General features: G+C 40.2%; 1 protein-coding gene across 1 annotated transcript in view; it reads right to left on the bottom strand.

Moving 5' to 3' along the window:
• The window catches only part of DOCK2 (dedicator of cytokinesis 2), a 514,744-nt gene that overhangs the window by 409,721 nt on the left and 88,301 nt on the right, over positions 1-16,722 (bottom strand). The window contains exon 23 of the mRNA XM_090064272.1: positions 2,705-2,813. Within this exon, the coding sequence (XP_089920398.1) occupies positions 2,705-2,813 (109 nt within the window). The remainder of the gene's footprint in view (positions 1-2,704; positions 2,814-16,722) is intronic.

Below are 16,722 nucleotides of genomic sequence, written 5' to 3'. Positions count from 1 at the left end.
GAGAGGACGATTACACATTGCTTGTGTACTAAGAGAAACAGTACGTTTTTCAATTTTTATCTAGCTCATTAGAAAACAGTGTTCATCATGTTTAAAGTATTTTAGATATTTAAACTAAGAACAAAAGGACATTCCACATTTTAGCCACATCTCTCTGATTATTTATTCACAGGGAACATGCATCAGTACATCCTAAAAATCTTCTAGAGGTCCTGAAGGAAAGGACACTTATTTTGATTTCTATTGTCATGTACTTAGCGCTACTGAATGGAAATCACTGTGAATGACAAATTGTTCTGATGTAGATTTAAAGCTCCAATACTATATTGTGTGTAGTTCTGGGCTACACATTTTAAGAAGCCTGTTGAGGAGCTGGAAACAGTCTGGGTACAGGAAACAAAAATGATAAAAGTAAATTGAGTATGTATAACGTGTAAAAAAAGGCAATTAAAGGGGGACATGATAGTAATCTTTGAATATTTGAAAGGCTACCATAAAGAAGTGATGCCTGAAAACTGCAACAAAGTAGATTTAAACTAGCTATCAACAAACTTTCTTATTGTTAGAGCCATGAAGCAATGGACTGACTGCTCAGGGAAAGTGTGGAATCTTCTGCATTGGAGAATTTTTTTTAAGAAGCTGGATAAGCATTGGTCAGGGGTAATTCAGGAATAACATTCCTACATTCAAGAGGTTGGATCCTTGAAGTACCCTCCAGCCCTATGCTCTGTAAAACAGATATCATGGTAATAAAAACAAAAATGGCAATATTACTGCTTTTCTAAAGTGACTGATGCTCTAACTGATCTAAATCAACTGGTTGCAGAATTAATATACCAGCCTCCATCTCACATAATCCAATACTGTTCATACGAGTAACAGTTTTTTCTTATGATACTATCTACTAACCATCCAGGTGGAAGATACAAAGACAACACAAATTAGTAGCTATGCATGTTTCCCCAAGGCTAGTGCAATTTTTCATTTTTGTAATAAGAAAAAGCAAAACATTTAAAGCACAATGGCTGCATGCAAATGAAATAACAACAAAACAAAAAATTGCTTAACTTCTTTAGCATCTTTAGCATGGCTCCTAGAAATTGTATTGAAACAGTCTATCTAGATTTAGAAAAGATGTAATTTTAATATGTCAAAGTAGAAGATTAAGAACCCCACATGAAAACAAGCTCTGTTTATTTTATGGGCAGTCCCAGAAAAGTCTTTGAGCTTTTTCAGTTTAAGCAATGTATCTGTTTTTGTACTTTTACACCCTATCATTCCTGTAGAGTAAGAAATCCTTAAAAGTGCAAGCAGCAGAAGTAACATTTACACATTGAAAATACATATGCTGTAGTGCTCCAATGTTCTCAGTTTAACAAGTTAGAATGCTACACGGCAAATACTAAAGGCTTTGAGATTCATCCTTTTTGGCTAGGAAATATTAAGACGTAATAACAGTAACAATGTGCTTTACACAATGTTTACACAACCTATTACACCATTATAGATACTAATTTGTACCAAGATTTTTTTAGGATCTGGAAAGTATCTTCCCCTTCTGATGCAATATTTTTCAACCACTGATGGCAAATCGTTTATGAACCTGTCATAAACCCACAGAATATCCTGAATTATTTTCAAAATGCATTGCAAAATTTACAGAAAGTATGCTATTATGCAAGTAGAGATTTATACTTTTTGAGTTCCCTTATAACGCTCTGTAACATTCTATGCGTAATGTTATAGGTATTATAAATCCCAAAAGAATCATTTCAATTATGAATTAATAAAATATGGCAGTGAATTCTCTCTGCCTTACTTTGTATTTCCACTGCAAATATTATATACACATGCAAAAATATTAACAAAAAGTTAGATGAACATCTTGCTGGGGTCATTTGACCCCAGTATTCTTTCCTGCCATGGCAGGGGGTCAGACTAGATGATCTGCTCAGGTCCCTTCCGACCCTACAAACTATGAAACTATAAAAACATATTTATATGGAGGGGGAAGATAAACCAGCAACAGGAAAACTGGGCACTGAAGAGCACAAGATTGCCAATATTACCATTCCTCCCAAAATCAGATAACATCCTCTAATAGAAACATAGCCAAACTTGAAAGATTTCCCTCAATAACAAGGCCATTCCTTATGCATTACTGTCAGAGACTAGTACATGTCTTAGTCAACCCTCCTCTTCCCAGATTTCCTCAAAGTATCTTTCATAAATAAATATAAACCACTATGGATGAATATAACTGACATTTATATGAATGCTAAGCCTTTCAAACTAATTAGTACTTAATATTGTAAAGAAAAGAACTGTAAAAGTTTTAAAGGTTCATATACTAAAGTTACTTGAACAATTACCAACATACTAGAGCCATTTTTAAAATATCTGACTAGCATTTCTAAATAATCAAAGAATTAGCTGGGGAGCCCAGGACCAGGACTCCTTTGAGTTCCATAGAAAGGCAAATAACACCTATGGTCTAGCTATTTAAGAACAATTTATTTTTGAAAAAGAAAAAAAGATGCGTCTTACTATGTACTTGGGCTTCAAGGTAAAATAACCGGTCTAACCCTACCCTTTCAGGTAAGAAGGTATACATATATAAAAGGTAAAGGATAAATTCCATGAATATATCATCATCTTACCACTTTAATAAGCAAGACAAATTGTTGTTTTCAGGTATACTAACCTGCAACAAAATGGTAATTTTATGTTGGCTTTTCATGAGGTTGTTGATAGATTCAAAGAGTCTTCTCATAGATTCCTCAAATTCTGTCTGTTCTTTGCCTTCATATAACCTGTTGGGAGATGCAGTCTAATCACTACTTGAGAAACAGAAAGTACCATACTTTTCAATTGTGTCAAACCCAGTGTTCATTTAAAATTAAAATACATAAAAGAAGTTGATGCAGTATTAGGTACACAGATATTTCACCCAGGGGACATATCTGGTATCCATTGTACTAGGGAGAAATTCTTCAACTTGACACAACATAATAAAGGTTTCTAAATTTTCCTGAAAAAGCCTTTAAGGAATAAAACTTTCCAGACCTAAAGACATTCATAACCTCAGCTGACTGGTGGGATAGGAGATATATAATTGTCATTTCACTTTCAAAGCGACTTAAAATGTCAAGGAGAAATTTTGTGATTTTTCTTTTCAATTTAGCTACAGTGTAAGAAATGGCACCAAGCTAGAAACTGCATTTCCAAGCATCAATACTGCATCCATGAATTACTGCAGTGCTAATAGTTTTCAAGGTGGCATGGATTTTCTATACCCGTCTTAAATACCACGAGTCACATGTAACCCCTTTTACAACCTAACGTATAAATTATACTGTTGTAACAACCTGACAAATATCTGAACCACCCAATATAAAACTAAGCAGCTGCTGCTAGGCAGAATTCAAGGTCATTACCTGTTAATCCCCAATACAAATTCAGAAGACCACAACTAGTTTGAAACCATTTCATACTGTTCTTGGAAAACTGCTTTTTTTTGGCCAAACAGCCTGATATTTTTCAATCAAGAAAAGGCTTTGCCTTGGTAGCAGAAGTGGTGACTTAAAATATGCTTGCTTCAGATTATCAATCATGAAGATAATTTTCCAAAGTCAGTTCATATTTGTCCATCTCCAAGTAGTATGGATATCTGGAACCAATGTTTATAACCATCACATCTTACGTTTTGGCTTTGGCAGAAAATTCTGTTTACACTACCTTGTCCCATGACTTGCATTACTACTTCCAGCAAAATTTTCAAAGTAGAACAAACAAGATCACTAAAGAAATTGTATATTAACTCCCTGAGCTTTCAAAAATATCCAAATAGTATTTTGAACATAATTCTGTCACCATTTTTCAAGAAAACCTTATCAAAGACCCAAATCATGCACTAGACCCAACATACTTGGGATCCTGCGAGATGCAACCTCGAAAAGTATTTTAGAGCATGAATTTTAAAAAACTGTTCATACTATCTCTGAATGGCCATTTGAGGTAACCTTTGGTCCTGGCTAAATGCAAATGACATCAGTTAAAGCAGGGGTGGGCAAAATATGGCCGGGGGGGGCTGGATCCGTCTCACTAATTGATTGCATCTGCCTTGTGGCTGCCCCCAGTGCTCCACATGGGACTAAGCCCTGCCCACTCTCGCCTAGGGCATCACATACCACACTCCCACCTGCACCTGCTAATGGCACCACCCTGGTCCCAGCTCCAACCAGCATGCAGTGCTGCTGCAGCCACCCAGGTACTGCTCACATCCCTGTGCCATTGGGTACTCCTCATGCTCCTGCCCTGTTGCACTGCTCTAGGTAGAGGGGAAGCTGCAGCTGAAGGGCTCCTGCCCCAGTGTGCAGGGCTCCAACTTCAGCTCCTGACCACCTTCCACTCACTCCACCCACCCAGCCTGATGAGAAGCTATGTGTGGGTGGTTCAGTGTATGGAAGGCAGCTGGGAGCTGGAGTGGAGCCCCATGTTCTAGGACAGCAGCTGCCCAGCTGCAGCTTCCCCCTACCTGGAGCAGCACAGCAGGGCAAAAAGGGGAGGAGGAGGCAGGGGCAAATGAGCAGCACACGGAAGGCGGTAGCAGCAGCAAGAGCAACCCCACTGGGAAGCATGATGTCTGGGGCCAGAGCCATTGATGGATGCAGGGTGCTTTCAGGTGGGAAAGCTGCACCTGCCCCAGGCAAGAACAGGTGGGACTCAGCCCCATGTAAAGCATTATGGGGGCAGCCGTGGGCCAGATGGGAGAGCAGAACATACCTGCACCTATATTGCACTGCCCTGGCAAGCTCTTCTGCACATGCCCCCTGCCACACCCTCCCTTCCTGCACTTCCAGCCAGCTCCCAGGACTCATCCCCGACACATGCATACTCAACACCCCTCACCAACCAGTTACCGCCCCCCACCCCCACACACACACACCCAAGACCCTCCACACACCCACAATATACAAAAGTAAAACTTTATTTTGACCAACTGTGTAATCACACAGTTACATACACTACACAAACAAATATAAATAAGGACAAAAATATTTTTTCAAATAAAACTAAAATATCTTATGTTTGATGTTTGATTTTTAGTATACTATTTGGGGGGGGTTTTATGTATATTATATTAAAATTATGTCTTCTGAAAGATATTGTGTCTGTGGCCCTCGACAGCTCACCAAAACTCCTTAAGTGGCCCACCAACCAAAATAATTGCTCATCACTGAGCTAAAAATTATACAAAAAGGCTTCTCTTGAAGGCAGAGTATTTAAGGCTAAATTTTAGATCAATTTTCATTTTAAGAGGTTTGGCCAAACCTTGTGCTTCTGTCAAGACACCAACTATTACCATAATTAAGGCAATGCAACAATTTCTATAGAGAAAGCTGAATAAGTCCACTTCCAGCACTCATCACTTCCTCCTAAGGTATTTTAGGCTTCTAAACAAGTTTCAGGCCTAATTTCTATCCAAAATGGGCTTTTTCGAGTACTTTGGTCAAAAGTCAATTGGCCTTCCTTGTATACAAAATCTTACTTTGACAAAAGATTTATTATTTTTAGCATGGAACTGAACACCAAATTTAGGATGCAAGCCTGCTATTACTAACACATGGCCTCAGAAGACAAAACAGGCCAATTTTAAACAAAAGATAATGTAACAAGAAAAAGAATGTACAGTATCTGCAGGGACTATTTTTTTTATTTTAATCCTTGAGAAGTATTTGTTAATTTTGTGTTCATAAAATAAAATAAATTATAAAAAGAATTAGATTTAGGCTATTTATTCCATGAGAGAGTCACTCTTCTGAGGATCTAGCTTCCCTTACATTGGAAAAGACACCTGCGACATCAATATAAATCATATCACCTATCTTGAAAACATTGAAAAGCATAACCAACTTTTTATTGCATCTGCAACAGAAACATACAAATTTTTAAATTGGATTATACTATAATAAATTAACTATTGAATCATGTGATAAGAACTTTCAGTAAAATACATTTCCACTACTAACAAAGTGTTGTAGCTGTGATGGCCAAGCTGGCTTTGTCAGGTTTTATTTCATTTTAGAGCATAACTAACTTTCGCCCAGCATACACAGTTGGTCCAATAAAAGACTCACCCTAACAAATCCTTGCCTCTTACTTTATTAACATCCATATTTACTAGAGACAAATTTTTAAGCCCCCAGACAGATATTTACTTAAAGGTTGGATGGGATACCAACAACCGTGCCTCCTGCCATGCCACATGTGGAATCAGGAACCAGATCAAATCACATCATATTGCCAGTGGAGGCATGGGGGAGGGGGAGCATGGGATCATGATCCCAAGCTCCCATGTACCAGCAGGTTGGGTGCCTGGCAATCAGCTCATCATTGGCAGATTAGGACTGACCTTGGGCTCAAGTGCTGGGGCAATCGCAATTTGCAGTAGGCTGGCAGGGACAACTCTGGGGTTCAAGCCCCTCAGCAGCCCCTGCCAGAGCATCAAGCCCTTGGGCCATTATGATGTCCCATCAACTGGCAGGGATCTCAGTATCTATACCATACACACTGAGCAAAGAGAAAATTCTGGCTGCCATGTCTCTTATAGGCACCTAAAATGATTAGGCATCATAATTCAAGTTGCAGCAAGGGAAGTTTAGCTTAGATATTAGGAAAAAAATTCTCACTGTCCCCAGTCCTATCTGTTCCAAACCCCACCTTGCCCCTCTCATGCGCTGGGCCCCCGGCCCCCTGATCCCAGGCCTCTCTCTTCCAAAGCTCGATTCACCCCTCTCAGGCACTGGGCCGCTGTCCCCTGCTCCCAGTCCTATCTCTTCCAAGGCCTGGTCCCACCTCTCAGAAGCTGCAGTCTTCACTAGTTGAGCTTCAGGCACCCTGGCCCTCCACTATCTACCGCCCCTCTCCAGGCTATGGGTTTAGCCGCTTCTGTTCTCAGGCCTACCTGTTCCAAGGCCTGGCCTGTTCCTGGGCTCAGTACTTCTTCCCCAGATCAGCAGCTATCAGGAGCCCAGCTGCTCTCACAGTGGCACTCAGAGTTAGACTGCCTGACCAGATTAGACCCTTGGCTTATATATCTCAACCCCAGCCCCCTCCTAGTCAGCTAACTCCCTAATCAGCCCCCATCACCACCTGCAGGCTGCTTCTCAGGCAACCTCTCCTCTTGAAGCAAGAAGCACACCCCAGTGCTCTGTCACAGCTGGTACCAGACATTGCCTTTGTGCCACCATAACAATTTTTATGGTGGCACAAAGTGAAAGCAAATAGGTGTCTATGACCTTTGTCACACCACAAATGCTTGTGGCTGGTAATAATTTGTACCACTTTTCTACTGTGGGTGTCCCCTTTATGGGAGAAGAGTGTAGGTGTCCCAGAGCTGCCCACGCTCTCCAGCCACCTCAAGCAGCCAGTACTGGGGATTCTCACACAGGATCAGGCTCCTCAAGCCCTGAGACCACCTGCCCACAATCATCTCTGCTCACAGAGATGCACACAAAAGAGTCCCAGGGGTTCTCTAAGCAGGGAAAGTTGAGATTCCTTGCTTACAAAAAACACATTAGCATTCTTGACTTACATAGAGAATGACCTCAGAGATTCCCACAGGTACCTCTCTATGTAGGGACTACTGGAGATACCCAGGAGCATGCCTCTAAGTGGGAACTTGTTGCCTGCTGTCCACATGATCAAAGCCTGTTTTGATCCACTTCATTTGGTAACATCTAATTATACTCTTAGAGAAGCCAGATATTTTCTAGCTGGCAGGGTCAGTCAGACAACATGCACTCCAGCATACCCATAGAATTTTGAGGTAATTATACATCTATTGACTGTTATCTTTGATAATTCATAGAGGCTGGGTGAGGTCCTGTATAACTGGAAAAAGGTAATATATGGTCATCATTAAGAAAAGGAAGGAGGATCTGGGGAATTACAGTTGAGTCAGTATAACCTCTGTACCTGAAAAAATCATGGAGCATGTCCATCAAGTAGTCCATCTATTTTTACTTGAAGAGAACAAGGCAAACATGAACAGCCAAAATGGATTCCTTGAGTGCAAGTCATGCCTGACCAAAATTATTCTTTTCTTTGACAAGGCAACAGACCTTCAGGATGAACAAAGAGCAGTTGACGTGATATACTTTGGTCTTAACAAAGCTTTTGACATAGTATCCCATGACATTCACGTTAGCAAGACAAATGTAATCTAGGTAAAGGTACTGTAAGGTGGATACCTAATGACTAGATCAGTGTGTTCAAAAGATCAGTCATCAATGGTTTGATGTCTAACTGAGAAGAGGTATCAAATACGGCTCCCCAGGAGTCTTTCCTGGGTCTGGTATTGCTTAATATCTTTATTAATTATTTGAGAGATATGATTAAGGATGAGTTAGCAAATATGCTGATGATACCAACCTGGGTTGAGCTGCAAACACCCCAGAGGATAGAATTAAAATTCAGAATGACCTTGACTACCCATTCAGCACAAATCGCACAAACAAGTACAGACTGGGGAACAACAGCTAGGCTCGGCTGCAAATCTGCAGAAAAAGACTTGAGGGCTGAGGTGGACTGTAAGTCAAATGAGCCAACAGCATATCATGTTGCAAAAAAATAAAAACCAACAGCATACTAGGCTAGCAATAGGAATTTTGCCTACAGGTCAAAGGAAGTGATTGTTTTATTCTATTCATCACATTCAGTTTTTGGGCCCCACACTTTAGAAGATAATTGGCAAGTGTCCAGCAGACAGCAAAAAAAAGTTCACCTTGCAATCTTTTATTCCCCCTGCCCCCTCATGCTGGACACACCTGATCCCTGCCCCCAGCCTGGCACTGGGGACCAGGCTCAGCCAGCCTGATAACTTTAAACCTGCCCCCTCAGCCAATTGGCGGTGATGCTGTGAAAATGGCAGCTCCTACCACTATCAGGTCACAATATTCATGAGCTGGGCTCATGATTTAAACCAGGGCCTAACTACAAGGTTTTTGCTGAGTAATAATTTTGAAGCATAGTCTTTCACCATTGGTTGCACACAGGGGGCCATTGCCACTCAGTCTCATTCGCCACTGCTCCTGCCCCTGGCTCCATTCTGCATGCAGAAGCCCCACTGGGGAAGCACTGAGCACTTCCCTCCCGCTGCCCATCTGGCCCTATCCAGCAATGCACTGTTGGCACTGTTGCAACAAAATGCCATGGGTATAGCTGCTTCCTGGGGAACTCCATAGCAAGTGGCCATATAATGGCATTTAATTGCAAATCATATTTTTCATGAAAAACACTTAATTTTGTGATTTTCACAAAAAATGTGAAATTGTTATTTAAACCAGGCCTTACTCATACTGAATAAACCTTATAGTGTGTATAACTTCCCTATAACAAACCCCTGTTGGACCAGAAGTAAAGGATTAGTCAATCTGCTGCATCACAATAATCGGGGGAAATGGCTCCTTTTTGGAGTGTTGGATTATTGTGAGGATTTGTTATGAGGTTACAGTGTACCAACAGAAGACTGATCGGTTAGCTTGTTAGCTAGCTCTGCCCTTCAGAAGCAAGGAAGGTTCTTAAAGTTTTCTTAATTCACTGCAAACAGTAGCAAATTAAGATTCACAGTACCCCAATAAGATAGATAAAACCTAATCTCTACCTTGACTGGTAAACATTACACCATAGTGCTTTCAGTTTTTCTTATTTTAAATATCCAACCCATCAGGTCATTCTATCTGGCTTCCAGGGGCTTGTAAAAATTTAGAAAATTAATTATTATCTGCCCCTGGCTGCCTGTCAAAGATGACAAGGTGCAAGCGGCACCCCACATACACACATACCCACACACCCACAGACCCCCCACAAGCCTATACCCAGCCACCCATACCCCCCACATTATACAAGACTAAGACTTCATTTTAAGCTACTATACAATCACCTCTATGTACACTACACAAACACAAGTAAATCAGGCCAAAAATGTTTTTTTGAAATCAAATTAATGAATGTTGTAGTAGATATTAGATTTTTAGAATATAATTTAGTATTTTTCTGGTTCCAAGATGGCAAACCCGCTTGCCAAAGGAGTACAAGGGGACAAGGGGAGGGACATCTGGTGGCAAAGAGCAAGGGGTTAATACTTATGCACTAAATTAGGCCAGCTTAAAATTGGTTGGGTAACAGCAGAGGAAAAACTCATCAAAGTAACATTAACGTAACTACCAGATTGTTTCTTTAAAAGACACCAGTAGCCCAAGACAATGGTCTAAAAATCATATGTAACATGTTTTCAGTCACTCCAATTCCAATCTTCATTAGTCTTTTGAACCCCATATGCTCTGTTTCTCTGCTCTCTTCTGGAAATTTTCTTCTCGTCTTTCCCTGCAGATCAATTTAAATTCATTCATCAGCTCATGCATCTTCTTTGGAAGGCCCATTATGCAGCCTAAGTCCCATCATCATTAAGGGCACCTATACACATAACAGACCTCTGCTCTGACACATGCTAATTAGCATGCATTGGAGCAGACTTGATTAACTGAGTCTGCAAGAGTCTGCTGGAGCGTGCTAATTACCAAGCTTTTGTTAAAAAACCCCCACCATCATTCTGAAGAGTTGAATGCTGAATACATGTGACACTGTGGGGACTTTAGTTAGACCAGCTCTCAGAGCTGGTCTAATTAAAAATCTACCCCACCCACCATCCTGGAACACATGTATAGACACCCATATAACATTCCTTTTTGTTGGTTCTATAGACCTTGTACGATCCATCCATTATAGACAAGTCATAGAACTTGCCATGCATTTTTCTTTTTAAGTAACCAGAATTCACAAGCTGAATACAGAATCATCACAGCTCTTTGGGAAAAACATGACTGGTAGAGAACAAACGTGTCTCACAAATATCTAGAAGTGGTTTCTATTACTAAACCCTTCAAGGTGACTGCTGGGCATATTTTACTCCTTACCAAGGGGACAATTCAGAATTGTCCATGTACATAATTTATATTATTTATATTTTTATGATATTGCATTACAAGCATCCATAGACATAATGAAGGTTCACATAGTACTATTTTCTATGCTAAAATATGTTTTATTCAACTTATTTTAAGTATGGGTCTTTTAAAGTGCATTTTGGATAAATTCTTCTATTTTCATCTTTCTCAGTTTAATGCTGAGCAAAAATAAACAGATTTCTTCTCAAAAAATATTTCGCAACCAGCCTACTCCACTCCCTCTAACTTAATTTTTAACATGCTGTGTCATTCTGATGGCAGAAGAGAGTGCTCCTCATGTTCCTCTGCTAAAATGGTTGCAGTGGCAGCAAGTATATTCCCATATCGCTATAACAGCCAGACGGGAGGGTCAAAGGAGGTTGTCAACTGCAAATAAGGGCTCCACATAATTTATACTGTGTGTCTAGGTGGACAGTTTTGGTGGTTTTTGGATAGAGGTGCTCCAAAACACAAATCATCCCAAAGCTTTAAAGTAATAACCTGAGTAAGGCTAGAACTAAGGAGTCTGAAAAGCCTTGTCTACATTCGGAATTAGTTCACATCAGCTGAAGCCAGTAAATGAGTTTGGTGTCACCATCTAAACTAATTGTGAAACTAGGGAAGCCAAATTTCGTACAGGTTCATCTTCCCCTACAGGCAAAGGGTACAGCTTTATCTGTGCAAATACATTTTCCCTCTCCACTTAGAGTGCTGTCCACCAGCCTTTGGCCACTGTTGTCTACACAAATGAGATCGATAACCAATGAAAAATAAGTTTCCCAATTTTTCCCACAAATGTCTCTTAACATTTTTAGTCAATTAGCACAATCAAAACTGTTAAAGTAGTTCCTGTTAATAGAAGTAAATCAAGCAAATAAGAGGGAAAAACAAAAAAGTATAATTTATTTTTAAAAATAAATTTTCAAATAAAATGAAACAGAAAAAGAAAAATCTCATGAAAAGAAAAATATGCTAGCTGTTTAGCCAAGTTATGCAGGGCTAAACAGCTTAAAAAAGTAGATCTTAGGGTCCCGCAAGGCTCAGTCCTTCGACCTGTACTCTTCAATGTCTTCATCAGTGACTTGGATGTGGACATGAAGTGTACTCTGTCCAAGTTTGCAGATGATACTAAATTGTGGGGTGAAGTGAACACTCCAGTGAGTAGAGAACAATTGCAGGCAGACCTGGACAGATTGGAAAAGTAAGCAGAACACAATATGATGCAGTACAACAAGGACAAATGCAGAGTGCTGCACCTAGGGCATAAAAATATCCAGCACACCTACTGGCTAGGAAATGACCCTCTCAGCATCACAGAAGTGGAAAGGGATCCCGGAGTCATAGTGGACTCCAAGATGAACATGACTCAGCAGTGTGATGAAATCAGCAGCAAAGCTAACCGCACTTTATCAAGCATCAGCAGATGCATGACAAATAGAACCAAGAAGGTGATACTTCTCTGCATTGGTCAGACTGCAGTTTGAGTACTACATCCGGTTTTGAGTCAGACTGCAGTTTTGAGTACTACATCTGGCACCGTACTTTAAGAAGGATGTGGATAGCCTCGAGAGGGTCCAGAGGAGGACCATTCATATGGTTAAGTGTTTACAAGCCAAGCCCTATGAGGAGAGACTAAGAGACCTGCACCTCTGCAGCCTCCACAAGAGAAGGCTGAGCGGTGATTTTGTGGCCACCGACAAATTCATTAGGGGGGCGCAGCAAGGTATTAGAGATACCCTGTTCACCAGAGTACCTCTTGGGGTAACACGGAACAATGCTCACAAACTGACAGAGAGCAGATTTAGGCTAGACATCACGAAAAACTTCACGGTGAGGGTGGCCAAAATTTGGAATGGGCTTTCAAGGGAGGTGGTGCTTTCCCCTACCTTTGGGGTCTTTAAGAGAAGGCTAGATAGGCATCTGGTTTGGATCATCAGACCCCAGCACTCTTTCCTGCACAGGCAGGGAGTCAGACTCAATGATCTGTTGAGGTCCCTTCCAACCCTAGCATCTATGAATCTTTAAGTCAAAAAACCTAACAGGACGCCTGATTTATCCATCTACTACCCAGATGTACCACTCATTCATTACAGGAAATGATTACGCAATTTGGACATTTTGAGCAAGTTCCAAAGCTCTGTACTAGAAATTTCTTGTTACTGTGATGAACTATGTCAAACCCTCATACTTAATTAGCTATTGACCATCTACAGTCAGCACTCAGCAAATAAAAACAGTGAAACTACTGAGGCACATCAGAATTTTATTCCCAATGGTTTTTTAACCTGACTTATCTTTTAACAAGACAGAATAAAATTCAGACTTTGGGTAAAGGGGACAGAGGTGCCTTAGCTTGAGCATGGCACTTTTCTCTGTGACATCACATTTTTTGGCAATAAGACCTCTAAAAATGGAATATCTGGGGATGTTGCTGCAGATTCATCATGCTGACTCATCAGCATAATTCCCAAAATCCAGGAATTTATGTTTTGGGTTTTTTTAGCTGATGATGCTGAAGAGCCTAATGTATTTAAGTTTATTAAACAAAGCATCCATAAACCTTTGGAATTAAACCTTGTTGTCAGTGATTCATCATATACACTAGTTTCTGAATTCCTGGGAGAAAGCAAAGCACACAAAAACACCAGCTGCTGTAATAATTTTTTAAGTTGTTAGTACCAGCCACTAGGGGAATGCATATACATGTTCTGGGATGCAGGAAGAGAGGGAACTGTAATTAGAATAACTCTGAGAGCTGCTTTAAATAAATTGCCTGGAATGTCACATGTAATAGGATCCCTGTGCTGAAAAATAGTTGAGGAGGTGCTTTATGTAAAGCTCATTAAATAAGCATTAGTTAAAGCACCCCTTCTGTTGTTTTTCAGTGGGAAGACACTGATACATGTGATGCTGGAGTCTGCCAGAGTGAGATAATTGCCACACTCCAGCAAACTCGATTAATTGAGTCTGCTCCAATGCGCTGTAATTACAGCATGTCAGAGGAGCCTCTCTGCATGTGTATAGGCCCCTTAGAGTTGTTACTGGCCTTTTAAGCAGTGCTGTTCATCCAATCAGAAGGGTTGTGCTAAGTTTTGCCAACACAATTTGAAGGTAGATAAAAGGTAAAGCAAGATTCTCCAGTATTTGTAAATATCTTGGCAAACCTGGATGAAGTTCCTGAGAACTTTTCCAGGAACAATCTAAAATAAAGGAAATTGTATTTATTTATTTTTGATAAATTATATAGTTACACATTATATTTATTTTAAAATTATATTTATAAAAAAAAACTCTTTCACTTGAGATTTGTTTCTGGAAAAGTAAGAATTCAAGTCATCACTAATTCATACATGATGTGGCATTTAGAGCCCTGATCCTCAGAGTTTGGTAGTGAAGTTGATCTTGTTCATCTTTTTTATATATTTTTATAAGCATAAAAGATGAAAATATTAACTTCCCTAACATTTATTTTTGCAGGAAACATCTACAAACAGCAGTCCTGCAACACAGCATAATACATAAAATGTGAAGACATGCTATAGAAACTGCCTTAGGCCTGGATGACAACTGAATTCCAGGAGGATACCACCTCTTTCCAGGTCACCACTGTCAAACTATCCTATTTACTTTAATAGCTTTTGTAGTCTGATGTACTGTCCTCCCTAGCTCAGATCATCAAGATTTGGGTTAATTGGCAAATAAATTTCAGACACATACACACATTGAGAGCATTTTTTAAACATACAAATTATGAGCCCTGACTTTTTTGTCATGGAACTAAGGTTCCAAGACAGGTTGGTAATAGAAATTAAACAGAATGCACAGACATCTTTGTACAAACATTAGGAAGGATATGCAGATAGAACTACCTGACCTGTAAGATTGCAGCTTATAAGGTCTTTAGGTCTGTTTTACTTTCTGGGCTATCAAGAATGGTATCTTCACAGAGATGGGGCAAAGAACAATCTGGCTAACACTTAAAGCAGAAGCTTACAAGGCTTTCAAATACAAGTAGTACAATTTAATGTAACACTGTACTAGCCACATGTGAAATAAGCTTGTCATAAACAAGGTTATTGCAGAATAAGGAAAGACTTTTAACTTAAATCTTGGCAGCTGAAACAAAAATTACAAGCAAATATTTTTGGGCAGAAGTCAGTTCTTTAGAAGTTTAACTTAAAGTAAATGAAGACACTTTTACTCATTTAGGTGCTGCACTTTTCAATTCATCAAGATGGTTGGCTGGTCAAACTCTTCCATTTATGAAGGTGAACTTTGACATCGCAATGTAACACTTACAGTTGGAGTATTACAGGAAGCCAGTATAAAGTTGTCAATCAGAAAAACTTCAGAGCTGGATAGAGTTTCACATATCAACTCATATGCAAGAGCTCTAGTTGTTTACAGAACAGAAATGATAACCATCTTATCTAGAGTTGGTTGAATGACAAAATTATACTTCTCCAGCCATGACATGCATGATAAATTACATAGACATTAGGGCTGGAAGGGACCTCGGAAGATCATCGGGTCCAGCCCCGTGCCCGAAGGGCAGGAGGTCAGCTGGGGTCATAGGATCCCAGCAAGATAAGCATCCAAATGTTTCTTGAAGGTGTTCAATGTAGGAGCTTGAACCACCTCCGATGGCAGACTGTTCCAGACCTTGGGGGCTTGGACAGTAAAGAAATTCTTCCTTATGTCCAGCCTGAAACAGTCTTGCAGGAGTTTATAACAGTTCCACCTCATCATCCCTTGGGGTGCTCTGGTGAACAAACGTTCCCCCAGATCCTGGTGGTCACCCCTGATAAACTTATAGGTGGCCATCAGATTACCCCGGAGCCTGCGCTTTTCCAGGCTAAAGAGTCCCATGGCTCTCAGCCTGTCATCGTAAGATCTGTTTTCCTGACCTCTGATCATGCTTGTGGCTCTTCTCTGGACTTTCTCAAGCTTCTCCACATCCTTTTTGAATTATGGGGCCCAAAACTGGATGCAGTACTCCAGCTACGGCCTCACCAAAGCCGAGTACAAGGGGAGAACGACATCCCAGGATTTGCTTCAAGCAACTTGATACCAATTTCATAGGTTTCATAGACATTAGGTCTGGAAGGGACCTTGTGAGATTATTGGGTCAGGCACCCTGCCCAAAGTGCAGGAAGTCAGCTGGGGTCATATGACCCCAGCAAGATAATCATCCAAACACTTCTTAAACATGTCTAAAGTAGGTTCTTGCACAACTTCTGTGGGGAATCTATTCCATACCTTGAAGACTCAGACAGTAAAAGAAGTTTTTCCTTAGGTCCAATCTAAAACAGTCTTCCAGCAGTTTGTGACCATTGGACCTCGTCTTCCCTTGGGAATATAATCAAAAACTGTTCAAATGCCTTCAATTCAAAAGTTACCCTGACTCAAAACAAAATTAGAAGCAATGCATAAGGAAATCCCTGCTCTTGGTACAGAAATACATTAAGATACTCAACATACTTGAAAAACTGTTCCTTATTGTATACAGGCTCTAGAAAACATAATACCTAAATTATGTTATAAATAACTAAGCCAACCACTAATTTCTCCTCGTTTCCTTTTGCTTCTCGTACCCGTGTTAGTTACTAGAGTTGCTTGCATGAACTATAAGCACAACATTTAAAAACAGACTACAGCTAGTCACATTAGCATGAGAAGTACTGTCTCACCTCGGTTTAGGCTGGCAACAGTT

The sequence above is a fragment of the Crocodylus siamensis genome, chromosome 10 (assembly GCF_052110815.1).
Source record: "Crocodylus siamensis isolate JL-2025a chromosome 10, ASM5211081v1, whole genome shotgun sequence".
Taxonomy (NCBI): Eukaryota; Metazoa; Chordata; order Crocodylia; family Crocodylidae; genus Crocodylus; species Crocodylus siamensis.
This window is presented reverse-complemented; position numbering and strand designations above follow the sequence as displayed.